Source organism: Eupeodes corollae, chromosome 1 (genome assembly GCF_945859685.1).
Source record: "Eupeodes corollae chromosome 1, idEupCoro1.1, whole genome shotgun sequence".
In the NCBI taxonomy this organism is placed as follows: Eukaryota; Metazoa; Arthropoda; class Insecta; order Diptera; family Syrphidae; genus Eupeodes; species Eupeodes corollae.
This window is the reverse complement of record NC_079147.1, coordinates 104,373,984-104,388,188: the sequence shown is the minus strand read 5'-3', so window position 1 is coordinate 104,388,188 and position 14,205 is coordinate 104,373,984. Positions and strand designations below refer to the sequence as shown.

At 36.6% G+C, this 14,205-nt stretch overlaps 1 protein-coding gene across 1 annotated transcript in view; it reads right to left on the bottom strand.

The window, feature by feature from the left end:
• Positions 1-328: 328 nt before the first annotated feature.
• The window catches only part of LOC129950385 (tetracycline resistance protein, class A), a 126,969-nt gene continuing 113,092 nt past the window's right edge, over positions 329-14,205 (bottom strand). The window contains exons 5-7 of the mRNA XM_056062330.1: positions 7,691-7,792; positions 7,194-7,572; positions 329-1,075 (exon numbers count right to left, since the gene is read on the bottom strand). Of these exons, the coding sequence (XP_055918305.1) occupies positions 586-1,075; positions 7,194-7,572; positions 7,691-7,792 (971 nt within the window). The 3' untranslated portion in view covers positions 329-585. The remainder of the gene's footprint in view (positions 1,076-7,193; positions 7,573-7,690; positions 7,793-14,205) is intronic.

Here is a 14,205-nt window from a genome sequence, read left to right as displayed (position 1 = left end):
TGTGAAATAAATTTGAAGAAAGCAAAACCGTCGCTGGTGTCTTAGGACCCGTACAAAATAGTAAGGCATGCCCAGTTCAAAATATATTGCTGCTGTTTTGACGATTTATATGGAAAACCAAAATCATTTGACTTGACATTTTTAACCGTACATCTAAACGAATAATCCCTAAGCACTAGATGCATTTAAAAATTAACATTGGTCAAATTTTGGCCAATAATCCACCAGAAATTCGCGAGAAAATGGTTGAAAATTAACTCAAAAACAAACAATAGTATTTTAATTTCGTAGTTTTCTACAGTTTCCTAAAAAATAATTACAACACATCTAATTTTTTGTATTTATATTTAATACTCAATATCTTAAACCTAAAAAAATACAATGCATTCAAATATTTTACAAAATAAGGCAAAACATTAAAGAAAAAAAATTATAAATTGTATACAACAAAATAAAAATAAAAACCTAGGAATGACAATAAAATAAAAAACAAAAATAATTACAAATAATCGCAAAAAAGTAAAATTAAAATAATTTGATTAAAACAGTGCTAATAATTATTTTCTTTAATTAATTAAAATTGTATCACAGCTTGCAATGTTCAACGTTCAATGTTGGCAATTCCTTAACAATAGCTATAGTCTCCTGAAGAATCTTACACTCTGAGCCTGAGTTGTCATCTTCAGAATTGTCCTTCTTCGGTGTTGCCTTTTCGTCGTCGGCGCCGCCGGAGCGTGTTCCGTCACTGGTTGGAGTTGTGGTAGTATCAGATTCGAATGCCTTATTATCAATACCTCCATTTTGAGAAGATGGTTTTTGATCATTATCGCGCAGAGGGTCAGTCTTCTTGGTATCATTTCCATCCTGAGGCAATTTTGTGAATTTTCCAGCTCCCATAAGAGAAAGGCCATTCATTTTTGCAGATTCATCTTTCACACCAAGGGTAATGGCAGCATTTGCCCCCACAAGACTTCCATTTGTATGTTTGGCTGTAAGGTCTTGAATAGATTTTTCATTTTTCTCTTCTTTAATCGAGTTCCGTAGCCGGTCTCGTCGATTGACATTGTACATCCAGCTGGAAAAAAGGGAGAAGAACACAGAACACAAGTGAGATAAATATTGAAATCGTAATGATAAATTTAGAATGGTCACACTTTTTATATGCTTCATTTTTTCAAAAACATTTTTTTAATCATTAGTTTTTGTAGAAAAATATGCTTGCTACTAACAGTTTCATAAGATGATTTCTGAAATGTAGCTTCGATTTCCAGATATAACGAAAAAATTTAAAAGAAAGATCATTAGTGTGACCAAACTCTTCAAAATATACATAAACATCTCAAATTAAAAAATTTTAAACTTAAAGTTTGCCACGCTACACAATAATTAAGTCGTAATAGAGTGAAAGGGGAGCTATCCCAAAGCGCACATTTTTAGCAAATATTTTGTAAAACTTTTCCATGTTTAAGATTTATTTTAGAAACCAACAAGAAGTTTTAAGACTAAAAATATAATATCAGCTAAAATGCAAGCAGTCCGATTAGCATCTTATAAAAACACCGCTGAATTTTGGAAAATGGCTAGGGAGCTGCTGAATGGAAAACGTTTTACTATCCACACTAAACATGTCTTCAAATGTAATGCATTCCCATTTCAAAGATCTTTTAAATCTTGAAACAACGCCAAGTAAGTTGCAATTTGCATCACCTGGATTTATAGTCGACTCTCTGGACTGTGAGACGCTTAAAGATAAAAAGCAGCCGATTCGAACGGTGGTAAAAATGGGTCATGATCAAAGGGTCTCTCTTTTAAAACTTTCCAATACTGTTTTGGAGGGAGAAGTGTCTCCAGATGAATTTCGAGATGCTATTATATTCCCAACTGCATTAAACTACAGATGGTATTTCTTTTTAGATGCACCCTACAAGCTTCTTACAACGATGATACATAAGCGTCTTGTTAGTTTGATTGAGACCGAAAACTTATGGAGGGAGTTCCAGGCTAGATTTAGACCAGGATACAATTTTTATATTCAGGAGCTTTGCCAGAAAATTTCTTGAAACAAATGAAAAAGCTGTATGCAGATTTTGATACAATCGATCGAGGTGCACTATTCTAAAGGCTGTATAGGGTTGGGTTATGAACAGGGCCGGCCCAGCCAAACGTGCTGATATTTTCACACTTAAACTGATACACAAGCATAAGCATTTCCTATACATTACCAAGGAGGTAGACTAACAATGCGTTTTTTTATTGAGGTATCCCAAGTAGGCCCATAAACCATAAATTAAAACGCACCGATGAAATGAACAGAGAGGAGTCTTAGTTTCTGACCTTACATTTTGCACATTAAAATTAATCTGTTTTTTATATTTTCTAATACTTTTATGCCAGTTAACAGATTAACGGACGGACTATGCAAATTTATTTATATTTTCGAAAATATTAAACCAAATTAGCAGGCAGCAAATAAATGTTTAAAAATCACAAATTTTATTTTCCAACGATTCTGAAATGTTTTTTTTTGCCTCTAGATTTCGTATTTCTATAAAAACTTCATGTGTTTCTTCTAAATTTGTTTTTAAAGTTCATAATGCTTCTAACCTTCTCTCCCATCTAGTTTCAGAAAGGGGTTTCAAAGTAAGACTTGGAAATTTTTTCTTATAAATATCCCATCTCGTTGTGGAACTTGAAAAAAAGTTATACAAACATTGAATTGTATCGTAATTGAATTTGACTGCATATATTAAGCACCGAATGTTCAAATGGTAGACAAGTTCATTCAAAAGGACACAAGCGTCCACAGGTTTTTCTCAAAACCCACCTCTGTATATCAACTCCTACTCTCACCTTCCCGCGGTGAACATCGGGTGCCTAGTACCTCAACTGGAGATTAGGTTCTAACCCCAGTGGAAAGTTGTTGGTGGCAGCAAACGAGAGAGGGGGGAGATGTGTTTCCACTAAAGCACCTCTCCTTATCCAGTATACAGGATATCCGAACATTCCGAGGGGCCAACATTGCCTCGGAGCACTATCTCGTTGTAGCCAACGTACGGCTACGGATATCCCGGTCCAAGCCAAAACAAGGAAGTACTGTGAGAAGTTTCCACGTTAGTCAGCTGCAATCGCAACAGACTGCCATGTCCTTTTCTGATCGAGTCATTAACCTCTTAAATATTCCAATGCTGCCTGCATTAAGCATTGAAAACCAGTGGCAACATTTCCTTGTAGCCATCAGAAATGCCGCCTCTGAAGTGCTAGGTTTTAAACAGCCACCACAGTGAAACCCCTGGATTAACGACGAATACCGGCAAGCGCTCGCATCGAAACAACAGGCATACAAAACAGCGCTGCACAAAAGGACCAGAACCGCTCGCGAGCTCTACGAGCACAAGAACCGCGCTTAAATTTTACCAAAAGGTAAAAAAAACCTTCCAAGGGTACCAAGCCAAGAACCGAAGCCTGTCAGAGGGACATAGTATAGTAGTAGAACCGCAGTCTATGTTGAGAATATTGAAAGACCACTTCTCCAAATTATATAACGAACCGAATGCCGCTGTAAGGGAGATAGAACCACTTAACCTAGGCGACGCACATCAAAAATTCCTCCTACCCGACCTCGATGAAGTGAAGATAGCTAGCTAAAGCTGCTGGAGCTGATGGCATCGCTGCTGAACTTTGTAAAGCAGCAGGCGATGACTTGGTACGAAGCATGCACCAACTCATCTGCAAAATATGGTCGGAAGAAAGCATGCCCGATGAGTGGAATCTCAGCATAGTGTGCCCGATACATAAGAAAGGAGACCCTCTAAATTGCGCCAACAACAGGGGCATCAGTCTCCTTAACATTGTATATAAGATCCTCTCTGCCGTATTATGTGAAGCATATGAAGTATTATGTGAAGTATTATGAACGTCTGAAGCCGTTTTTCAACAACCTAACTAATATGTCCTTACCAGTGTGGCTTCCGACCAGGAATGTCCACTATCGACCAAATATTCACACTACGGCAGATCTTGGAAAAAACCTTGGAACTTCAAACCGATACCCACCATCGATTTATCGATTGTAAAGCCGCGTATGACAGAACCCATAGGGAAGAGCTCTTTAGAGCAACGTCTAGTCTTGGCATCCCTGTCAAACTTATCGTTTGTTCAAAATGACGATGGATAATGCACGCTGCTCTATCAAGGAAGGAAAAGATCTCACCGTTGCATTTGATGTCAAAAAAGGTTTTAGACAAGGTGATGCACTGTCATCCGACTTCTTCAACATCGTTCTGGAAAGAATTGTGCAAAACTCAACCGTCAACACTTAGTCGGATACGCAGATGATATTGACATAGTTGGAAGATCAAAGCCTGATGTCAGAGGAGATGGGTTTAGTGGTCAATGAGGAAAAGACCAAGTATATGCTGTCATCAAGAAAGGGTATTGAACAACGACGTCTTGGACAAAACGTCACCATGGACAGCTATAACTTTGAGGTAGTTAAGGACTAGGAACCGCTTTTAATACAGACAATGACACCATCGCTGAAATCAAACGAAGAATAACTCTTGCAAATCGCTGCTTCTTTGGATCTAGAACGCAGTTGAGAAGTAAAGTGCTCTCTCGAGCATCTAAAATCACCATCTATAAGACACTCATCATCCCGGTTTTCATTTATGGTGCTGAGGCCTGGACCTGTCAAGGAAAGACGAGAGCGACTTAGGATGCTTTGAGAGAACAATTCTACGGTCGATTTTTGGTGCCGTACGCATAGATGAAGAATGGAGGAGAAGATATAACAACGAACTGTACGGGCTCTACAGCGACACTGACCTACTTAATATAGAATGAAAGTCCAGTGGCTTAGATGGCTAGGTCATGTAGAGCGAATGGACATCAACGCGTCAACCCGGAAGGTCTTAGAATCCAATCCCAAGGGACGGCGCAGTAGAGGAAGACCGCGACTCAGGTGGCGCACCCAGGTGGGTGAAGACCTGAACAAACTTGGCGTGCGAAATTGAAGTCTAGCACCACCTTAAGTAAGATGACTCATTAACCTTCGAAAAAATGTGTCAGCAAGCATTGAATGTAGAGGCTTCGCAACGTATCACGTACCATTCAAGCCTAATCTACGACATAAAAATTCAAGTATACGTCATAATAAAATACCACGTGCAATGGCGCCTACTCACAACTCTTCTAACAAAACATGTTCCAGCAGTCTTTCGTTGCATACTAACAGCAAGCAGAATTGTTTTCATTTTGGGAGAAGTGCCCATAAAGAGGATCAGTGTCCAGCAAAATAATGGCAATGTTTGCGAAGAGCGTTAATAGCGTGATTATTTGCAATAAATCTGAAGAGTAGCTTTCTATGGAGATTGATACTGGAGCAACAACGTCCATCGAAAAGAATATATAGATAAGACCTCATGTTGAGGATATTTTTGAAGGGTTATAGGGATGTTCATACTTTTCAATAATTGATTTAAAAGGGTGCTTATCCGCAATGGACACCATCGGAGCTTCCTTTTGATCGTGGTCATTTAGATTTTTCCTTTTTTGGTGGAAAAACATTTGTAACCATTATGGATTCTTTCTCGAAATATACTGAACACTCCATCAACATTAACTTGCAAAACTCCTTTTCAAATGTTGTTTAATTTTAAGCCTAGAATTATGTTAAGTTCTTTGACAAAAAAAAAAACAAAATCAAAAATAATTATGAAATTGAAATTCTTGGCAAGAGTAGACTTTAGAGCAAGCGTTGAAGAAAAAGAAAATTGTAAAATAATTTAAAAATCAAAATACAATGTCTGTTAAGAAGTCCTTTTTAGAAACCACTATATGATTATAATTAAATCGATACCAGCAAAAGTTTCAAAGATTGTTAGTAAATTAACTTATTTTATAAGATCAAATAAAGTAGAACGCTTTGTACACGAGAATCAAATCCGAAAAAGAAATTTAAATGATAAAATTTTTGTAGCAGATATCGATCCTTCAAAAATTAAAGATTGACAGTTAAACCTTTAACTCTTGAGCTCTTAAAAACCAACATTTGTCAAGTTATGGTTAAATACCGCCCAATATGTGTCAAAAAGTGGTCGAAAATTACCTCAAAAGAATCGATACTCCAACAATTTTCGGGGCAGGCATAATGTCAACATTCAAACTTTATAATAAAAAGAAATATCATGAAAACAAATATTTTGTATGTGTTTTATTTACGTTTACTTTTGAAACTGCAAAATGGATAACCCAGTAGAACTGCTATAATGAATGAAGATTTCTAATTGTGCTTCTAGTCGATACTTTTAAAATTAATTTGTGTTGTTCATGAGCTTTATATTGATACAAAACTAAAAACCCTCTTTAAATATTGAAAAATCTGTATCTATCTACAATAATTCCTAAGCCCCAAAAGTCCAACCATAGTTGAATGGATAACGTATAAGAAAAATTATTAAAACTAAAGTTCTCCTATTATAAGCAAGAAAAAGATGAATAGTAATGTGCTAACTACCTCCATGTCCCTTTACAGTTTCCAACATAAACATAACCTCGATTTCTGTCATGGCCATGAAGATGGAGTGTTTATGATGGCATAAGACAACAAGGAAGACACACCGTTCAGGCATTTAACGACCAAGCCCCCAGCACATACCTATCCGTACCTTCTCTATAGACGGGATCGACCACAAATCTTATATGTTAGCAATAATTCTTAATCGACGTGGAGGATGCAAGCAAGAATGGTCTACTGCCTGGGATGCTGGGCTGCCTGGCACTTTAGGGCTCACAATCTTCTTCCTGTTCCACAAGTTCACGTTAAGCAAATAAAATACACATTCACGAGCTCTGGCAGGAAAATTCTTCAATACATTTTATAGCTTCTTCAGCACATATTTACATATAAGTTGCCTGTCTTTAGCTTCGTATAGGTCTTTTAACTATATAGTAAAGATGTGGCTTATATGGTCTTTCCCAGGTGTATGGTGAATAGTTCTACGTTTGCCTTTACCTGTAGGGATCAAGATATCTCTCATAAAAGAACAAAAATCTACTTCCAGGTAAAATAAAACCACACAACCTATCTCAAAACCTTCGTTTCCATCTTATGTGTCTACACTACAAAAAGGAATAGCCCACCTGCTGACCCTCCTTCGAGTTTCAATCTTTTTCTCTGTGGTGTATATACTTACAAGAAAATTATTACAGCCGGCGTTGTTAATGCTCCTCCAAGCAGGAAAAATGCCCCGGGCATCGTCTTCAATGTGGCAGCATACAAAGTTGTGTACATTGGCCCATAGACAAGCGGCATAAGTGCCTCCGCCACACCGAACAACGAATTCACTTTGCCCAGTTCATCCTTGTTGACCAATTTGGTGGCAATGGAACGCATCGCAATAAAAGACGTCCCATTAAATATTTCCACAACGGATGCGACGTACATGTGCCATGGTTGGACTGCAAATGCATAAACAATGCTGGAGAGGATCTTTGACATACTGGACAGAACACCGACCAAAGCATCGTCAACTTTGAGTAAATGCGAGAGGACTCCAACACAGAATAGAACTCCTAGATGGATGCAGGGCAGGAAGGTAAGGTTATGCATAATGAGGAAGAAAGAAGTAAAAGAGGTTATTTTAGAATCTGCATAAATTATATATTATGAAGTATTGGAGGTTGTACTTACCTACAAGACCAGTTAACATGGCGTATGTGGAGAATAAGCTGAATTCAACCTCGCTCCAGTTGAAACGGAACCTGGCGAACAGATATAGAACTGACATTTCACCTGAAAAAATAAATAAAACAGAAGTTCTTATTAAAAAAATTTATTTTTTAAAAAGTTAAAATTTTCAAGAGTTACATTAGATTTTGATTCTCGCTCAAATCGGAAGAATTTCGAAAAAGAACTTGTAGATCTCTAAATTTCCTAAGTTTTATTTTTTTTATTTTTACAGTGTGAGCAATAGGAAAAGGGGAGAGGATTTGAAAGGAGATGTCGGTGCACCTTGGTTTTGAATTCCTGAATATTGCAATGACTTGGAAAAACATAGTGTGGAAGGCAATCCACATTCGCGTAGTGCTAAAGAACGAATCTCTGTATTGGATTAGTTGTTGCAGACAGGAGACCATTAATAAATATGAGAAAGAGTGTTGGAGATAGAACAGAGCCTTGGGGTACACCAACATTTATTTTATGGTTTTCAGACTTGAATCCATCCTATACCACTTTTATTGAACGATCCGAAAGGTAATTAATCCAATGAAGCAGGGATTCATGCAAACCGAAAGCCCGCATTTTTGATAAGAGATACCTGATTACAAACCCTATTAAATGCTTTTGAAATATCTATTGCAATAATCTTAATTTTTCAAAAGCGATGCAAAGATTTCCTCCACTGTTCGGTGAGATGAACCAGTGGACCTATTGCTTCGAAAGTCGTACTGACGGTTATTAAGAAGATTTCGATCTTGAAGATATTTCTTGAGCTGACAATTAATTAGCATTTCCATGACCTTGGAAGGAAAGGACGTTAGTGCAATAGGTCGGTAATGAGAGGTAGAATAAGATTCGCCTTTTTTGGGGATGGGCTGGACAAATGCAGTTTTCCATCCTCTCAGAACGAGCCCTGAGGAGTAGGACTGATTAAAAAGCTTACACAGTGGTTTTGCCAGCGTTGAAGAACACCTCTTCAAAACAATAGCGGGGATACCATCAGGTTTATTTGTGTTTAGATCTCTTAGGCCTCTTGCCACAGTACGAGTGCGAAAAAAGATTGGTCCCATAGAATCACTAACTCGCTCAAGTACAGGCTGAATCATAACACCCATTGGTAGTGTAGAATTTTATCCTGACAGTTTATAAAAATGTCTGTTGTCTTTTGCGAACAGATTTAAAGGCTTTGGGAAATACTTCCAAAGTTGTGTTTATTATTCTTTTCTTTTTGTTCTTCAAAGCTATGACTTTTAAACTTGAGTAAACACACTGAATCATAAAATTTGAAGTTTTTATGGTGTTAGTTTTTAACTTTAGCTCGAATTAACTTATATAAATTCAGACTTGTGTTAAGAACTGTTATTGTAATTGTCAAGCTTACGTCTCCTATACATTGTAAACATCTTATTCACTATTTAAAAAGGCATAGTTCTTAATTGCTCAATCTTCGCATTTTGTATTATGTGGTTTATACAAAACCCTCCCATACCTTACTGTCGACAAAATTAGCTTCTACCATTCGCCTATAAAACCAGGAAATATATACGTTTACACCCCCTCTTTGAACTATGTAGATATATGTAGGTCTTCCCTATTTATATTATATAGATGAAATTCCTTACGAACAAGAGTGAAACAAATGAGGGAGGGTTTGAAGTATCATGCAAAATGATTTATTTTTATATAAATGAAAAGGAGCAAATTGTTTCGAAACTTTATGGTGATGAATAATGTGAACTTCCTTTTTATTTTAATGCCCATTAGAAAGTTACATACTTTCTGCCGGATTAATAAGTATTTCGCTAATACATTTTTTGATGACATTTTTAAAAAGAAAGCTCTTGAAGGTTTGCTCCAAGTTTTGATATAACTTAGGTTTTAAGTTTAACATATAATAAAGACAATTTTGAAATATTGGTCTAAGATTCGAGTACAATTAGCATATTTCGGAAGGTGCCCCCACTTAACTACCTGAGTCTCTTGGATATATGTAATTCAAGATATAATCTAAGCATCTTCCCCTCAATTGATTAAACCTTAAGACCCTTACTTTTTGAAATGGACATCACAGATTAGTTTGTTAGCCACACTACACGAATGTGGAATGCTCTACCCTGCAATAATTTCAATATTTTAATATTGTTTTAGGGCCAACCCATCTGAGGAAAACCGGTAAAAGTTCAAGCAAGGCAAAAAGGCATGTAACGCCCATATTCGAAGGTAAAAATATTTGCACGACCAACAAATATGGCAAAAAATACTGCAGTGTCAGAAAGGCAGTTATTCGTACAAAAAAATGAGGAATTCTTCCCCTTCCTCGGGTCCTACGCTCATTGTATATGACAGTTCTATTTTTAGATCTTCAGAAAAAGGTAATCTAATTGCTACATTCCGCCTGTACTAAGTAAGTTAGTGTTGCGAGTGTCCTAAAAGATCTCAACAAACATACATTAGCTGTTCAATATGGTATCACCCTGTTGTTCTGAAGAGGCGTTCTTCAACGCTTTCAAAACCACCACGTAAGCTTTTCCATCTGACCTATTTCTCAGGTCTAATTCCAAGCAAATGGAAAACAGCATTTGTCTAGTCCAGCTCCAAAAATAAGCAAATCTTCTTCACTCTCTAATTACCGACCGATTATACGTCCCTTCTCTTCAAGGTCATGGAAAAGCTTATTGATTATCAGCTCAAAAAATATCTCAAAGATCAAAAGCTTCTCAATGACCGACAGTACAACTTTCGCAGCAACAGGTCATGGTTCATCTCACATAATAAAATTATTGCACGTGATATTTCAAAAGCAATTAATAGGGTTTGGCAGCAGGGTCTCTTTTCGAAAATGCGTGCTTCCGTTTTTTATGAATCCTCCTTCATTGAATTAGTAATAATTACCTTTCGGATTGCTTATACCAAGAAGTATTGGATGGGTTTAGGTCTAAAAACCTCAAAACAAATTCTGGTGTGCCGCAGGGCTCTGTTCTATCTCAAACACTCTTTTGACTGAACATCTCGTTGTTCTCGAAATATGTCTCCTCCACAGCCTCTTGGGGACCCACATACGCGCTTTCCCCAAAAATGCAGCAAGCTGATTAGTTTTCCTAAGGCGATGCAAGAAATTTGTTTGCCCTTCTGATGTGGCTGCTAATTGCTCCTGCAACTTATTTAAGCCTATTGGGCAGTTTTCAACGTAGAGCATTAGATTTGATTGGTTATGATATCAAAGTTCCTTTACGTCACTTGAACATCATCGCCATCCTATATCTAATCCTTTCCCCATCTCATAATTGGTTGCACTCTAAGTAATTACTATAAGGAAATTATGACTTCAAAAAGCTCGGCGGATTTGTGTTTTCCTCTTCTTAAAAGCGATTCGATTTCCATTCGACAGAAAGGAAATGTTTTTTTTCCAACGCGCTTGGTGTAAAGTTGGCGGATTGTTTAAGGAATGTTTGAAAATGTAAATAATAACAAAAGAAAATTAACAATAAATAATTAAGAATCTTAATGGTTATTAAACTAGTTCATTGAACTCATCTGGTAGGAACCTTCCGCTAAAATTCGTAAAGTAGTGGCAAGTTTTAGTATTGAAAGCAATGTTTGATATCATATTTTATCTCTTCGAAAACTTTCAAAAGTGTTTCTCCGAAATAATTTTAAAAACCGTATTGAACAAAAATTATTAAGTACAATTAAAATGTGGTATGAGTATGATGAATATCAAGCGGGGAAGATCAACTTCTTAGTAATTTACGTTGAATACGCAATTTATTCAAATTTTCCTCTATCTCATCTCTTTCTACACTTAAAAAAACACCTGAAAAGTCCATCGTAGGTTATTATTTAGAACTATAAGTAGAAACAGAACCAACAAATTGTTAATAATTGGGTCAGTGAAATTTTCTTTTATGCTGGAAAAATTGTCATAGTTTTGAAATATCTTGGAAATATTTTGCATTTAAATTGGAAAGATCGTTTTCTTCATTTGGAAAACACACAAAATGAGGAGGGTCGAAATTGAGGTATCGCTTTCATTACGGTCCACCGTGCTTTCTGGAATAGGTAAGCTTAGATTAAAGAGACTGTCCGTGATAAAGTAGGACACACTTAGGCCAGTTTAATGGCACATTGTGATACCACATAAATGTTTTGGCTTTCCTCCAAGCTCAATGAAACCAATTTGAGTCCATTACGAGTCGTGGAAGACTGATTATGTTATTTTGATTGAGATCGTTATAGAAGAATTCTCTTAGTTACTTCGAGCGTTCTTGAACTAGAGTAGGGCATGTATAGAGGAGGTGAAGAACTGTTTCCTCCGCTTCCTCATCCATACAGCATCTGCAAAAGTGATTGAAGATTAATCGGTTGTGGCACCGATATTATCGAGGTATGCCAGCATTGTTTAAACGTGGTAGAATGGTTTGTAGTGTAACATCCACCTTACAATTTTCTGAAACGCTTCAAGGAATATTAAACTTTTGTGCCACCTCCATTAGAGATGGTCGATAGTTATCGACTGTTAAAGAGTTTTTAGAGACAAAGCCAAGAGATTTGGTAGCGGCCTGACTGTCTGAGAAAAAACGGATATCAGATGTTGATATCACATTTTCTTTAAGCCAGGACTAGACTTCTTTCATCGCGCGAAAAGATATGCCTGGAACACGCAATGATTGGGAACGCGGAATGAGAGACTTTATTTCAGTCGTTCAGAGTACACACCTGCACCAAACCCTTCATATGTGTTTGATCCATATGTGTAAAGGCGGATTAACTCGTCTTCCAGGAATGCCCTATCTGCCCAGAAAGATCTGGAATGAATAGAAATCTGGAAGTTTCTGTCGAAATGCAGTTGGAGGATGGTGTAGTCTGAGTGTTTTGGAAATGATTCCAATTGCTTAAGAATAATGTGTGCAGTAGCCAATATTGTTGCTAACCCACTGCAATGAAGGTTTTGTGTGGGTTTACACCCAGTTCACACCGATCGATCAGCCCAAAGTATTAGGTTGTCTAATGCATTTTGTAAGTATTCTGTTAAGGTGTTAAGATGTTTTCCTGAGACCCCTGTAGAAACGTCATCTGGATATGCAATAACTTTGAAACACTGCGCATCCAGACCAGTTAGGATTTCATTTACCACTAGGTTCCAGAGGAGAGGGGATAGAACACCAGCTTGCGGGTTCCTCTACTAACGAATCTTTTACCAGAAGAGTTGCTCAGTTTATGAAAGCAACCTTAGTGAATGGTACGTACTAATGTGTGGAACGCCGCCGTTTCCATCGATTTGCCCTTAAATGCATAGTAATCAATCTTTCTAAGGTTTTAAGAGTGAATGGTGATAGACTTATAGCTTTTCGAATTCTATTCAAAGCAAAGTATCAATTCGGAAAAGTATCAAACGACATCCTCGTCAGACGAAAATAAGAAACTTAGGTTTGCATTGGAACCTAAAATATGAAATTTAAAAATACACAATAAAATAAGAATGTTTTGATTGTTGTAGAAATTTTAAATGATGAATAGTTTTCAACTTATTAAATCAATAGTAGCACTTGCTGTGCGACATTGGGCGGAACTCGTGGCACTGATTAATATCAAGTCAGAAAATTGCTCCATCTAACTTTTTCAATAATTGAAAATTTAATAAACTTCCTCCCTTCTCCGATCAATTTCCCTTATCTGAATCTAAACAGGATGATGAATTTCCCCCATGTAAATCACTTTCAAATCTTTCGTGTGTCTCATGTCTACACATGAAAAACAATTAACATGCAAAATCAAAAACAAACGTTTGAAAGTAAAATAACAATTCACCGAAACCACAAAAGTTAATTAATTAACTTCATCTCTCTAAACCTAATAACGGCGGTCATTGTTTCGTTTACCACTAAACACTGTATCTATGTACTCGTATCTACAAATATAATAAAATTAACTATTCTATGATGACTTCAAAATCCTTATCATTATCGAGAGCAGACTTGAGACTGCTGCGCTGCGCAATATCGCATCATCCCATAGTGAACAATCATTACAAACAATCATGATGATGATAATTGTAGATTTTGTCCAATTAAACACCAGTAGCTTTGTAGTAATTGAGGGAAGACGAGAATTCAATGTCGATTTGATTTCCTGTTAAAAAGCTTAAAAATAGAGGAATGCTTTTCTTTATTTAGTTTATTTTCGTATTTTGCATTTCACGGTTGAACTCAGATTTAGAGATATACTTTGGTGCAGATTTAACTTCCCTTAACTTTTTTAAGATTTTCTATAATGAATCAATTTTCCTACAATTTTGTAGAATTTTTTACGTTGTTCTCTAAGATGTAGATTTCCATAACTTTCAATTACCAACTGTCAAGTTGATTTGTTTATGGTTTTAATATACTGAATACAATGGGCAGGTTCAGACGACAAAAGGAATTTGAAAGTATAGTTTTTAACATCTGTCAACTTTGTTGGAAAGTAGACTGGAACTTTCGTCAAGA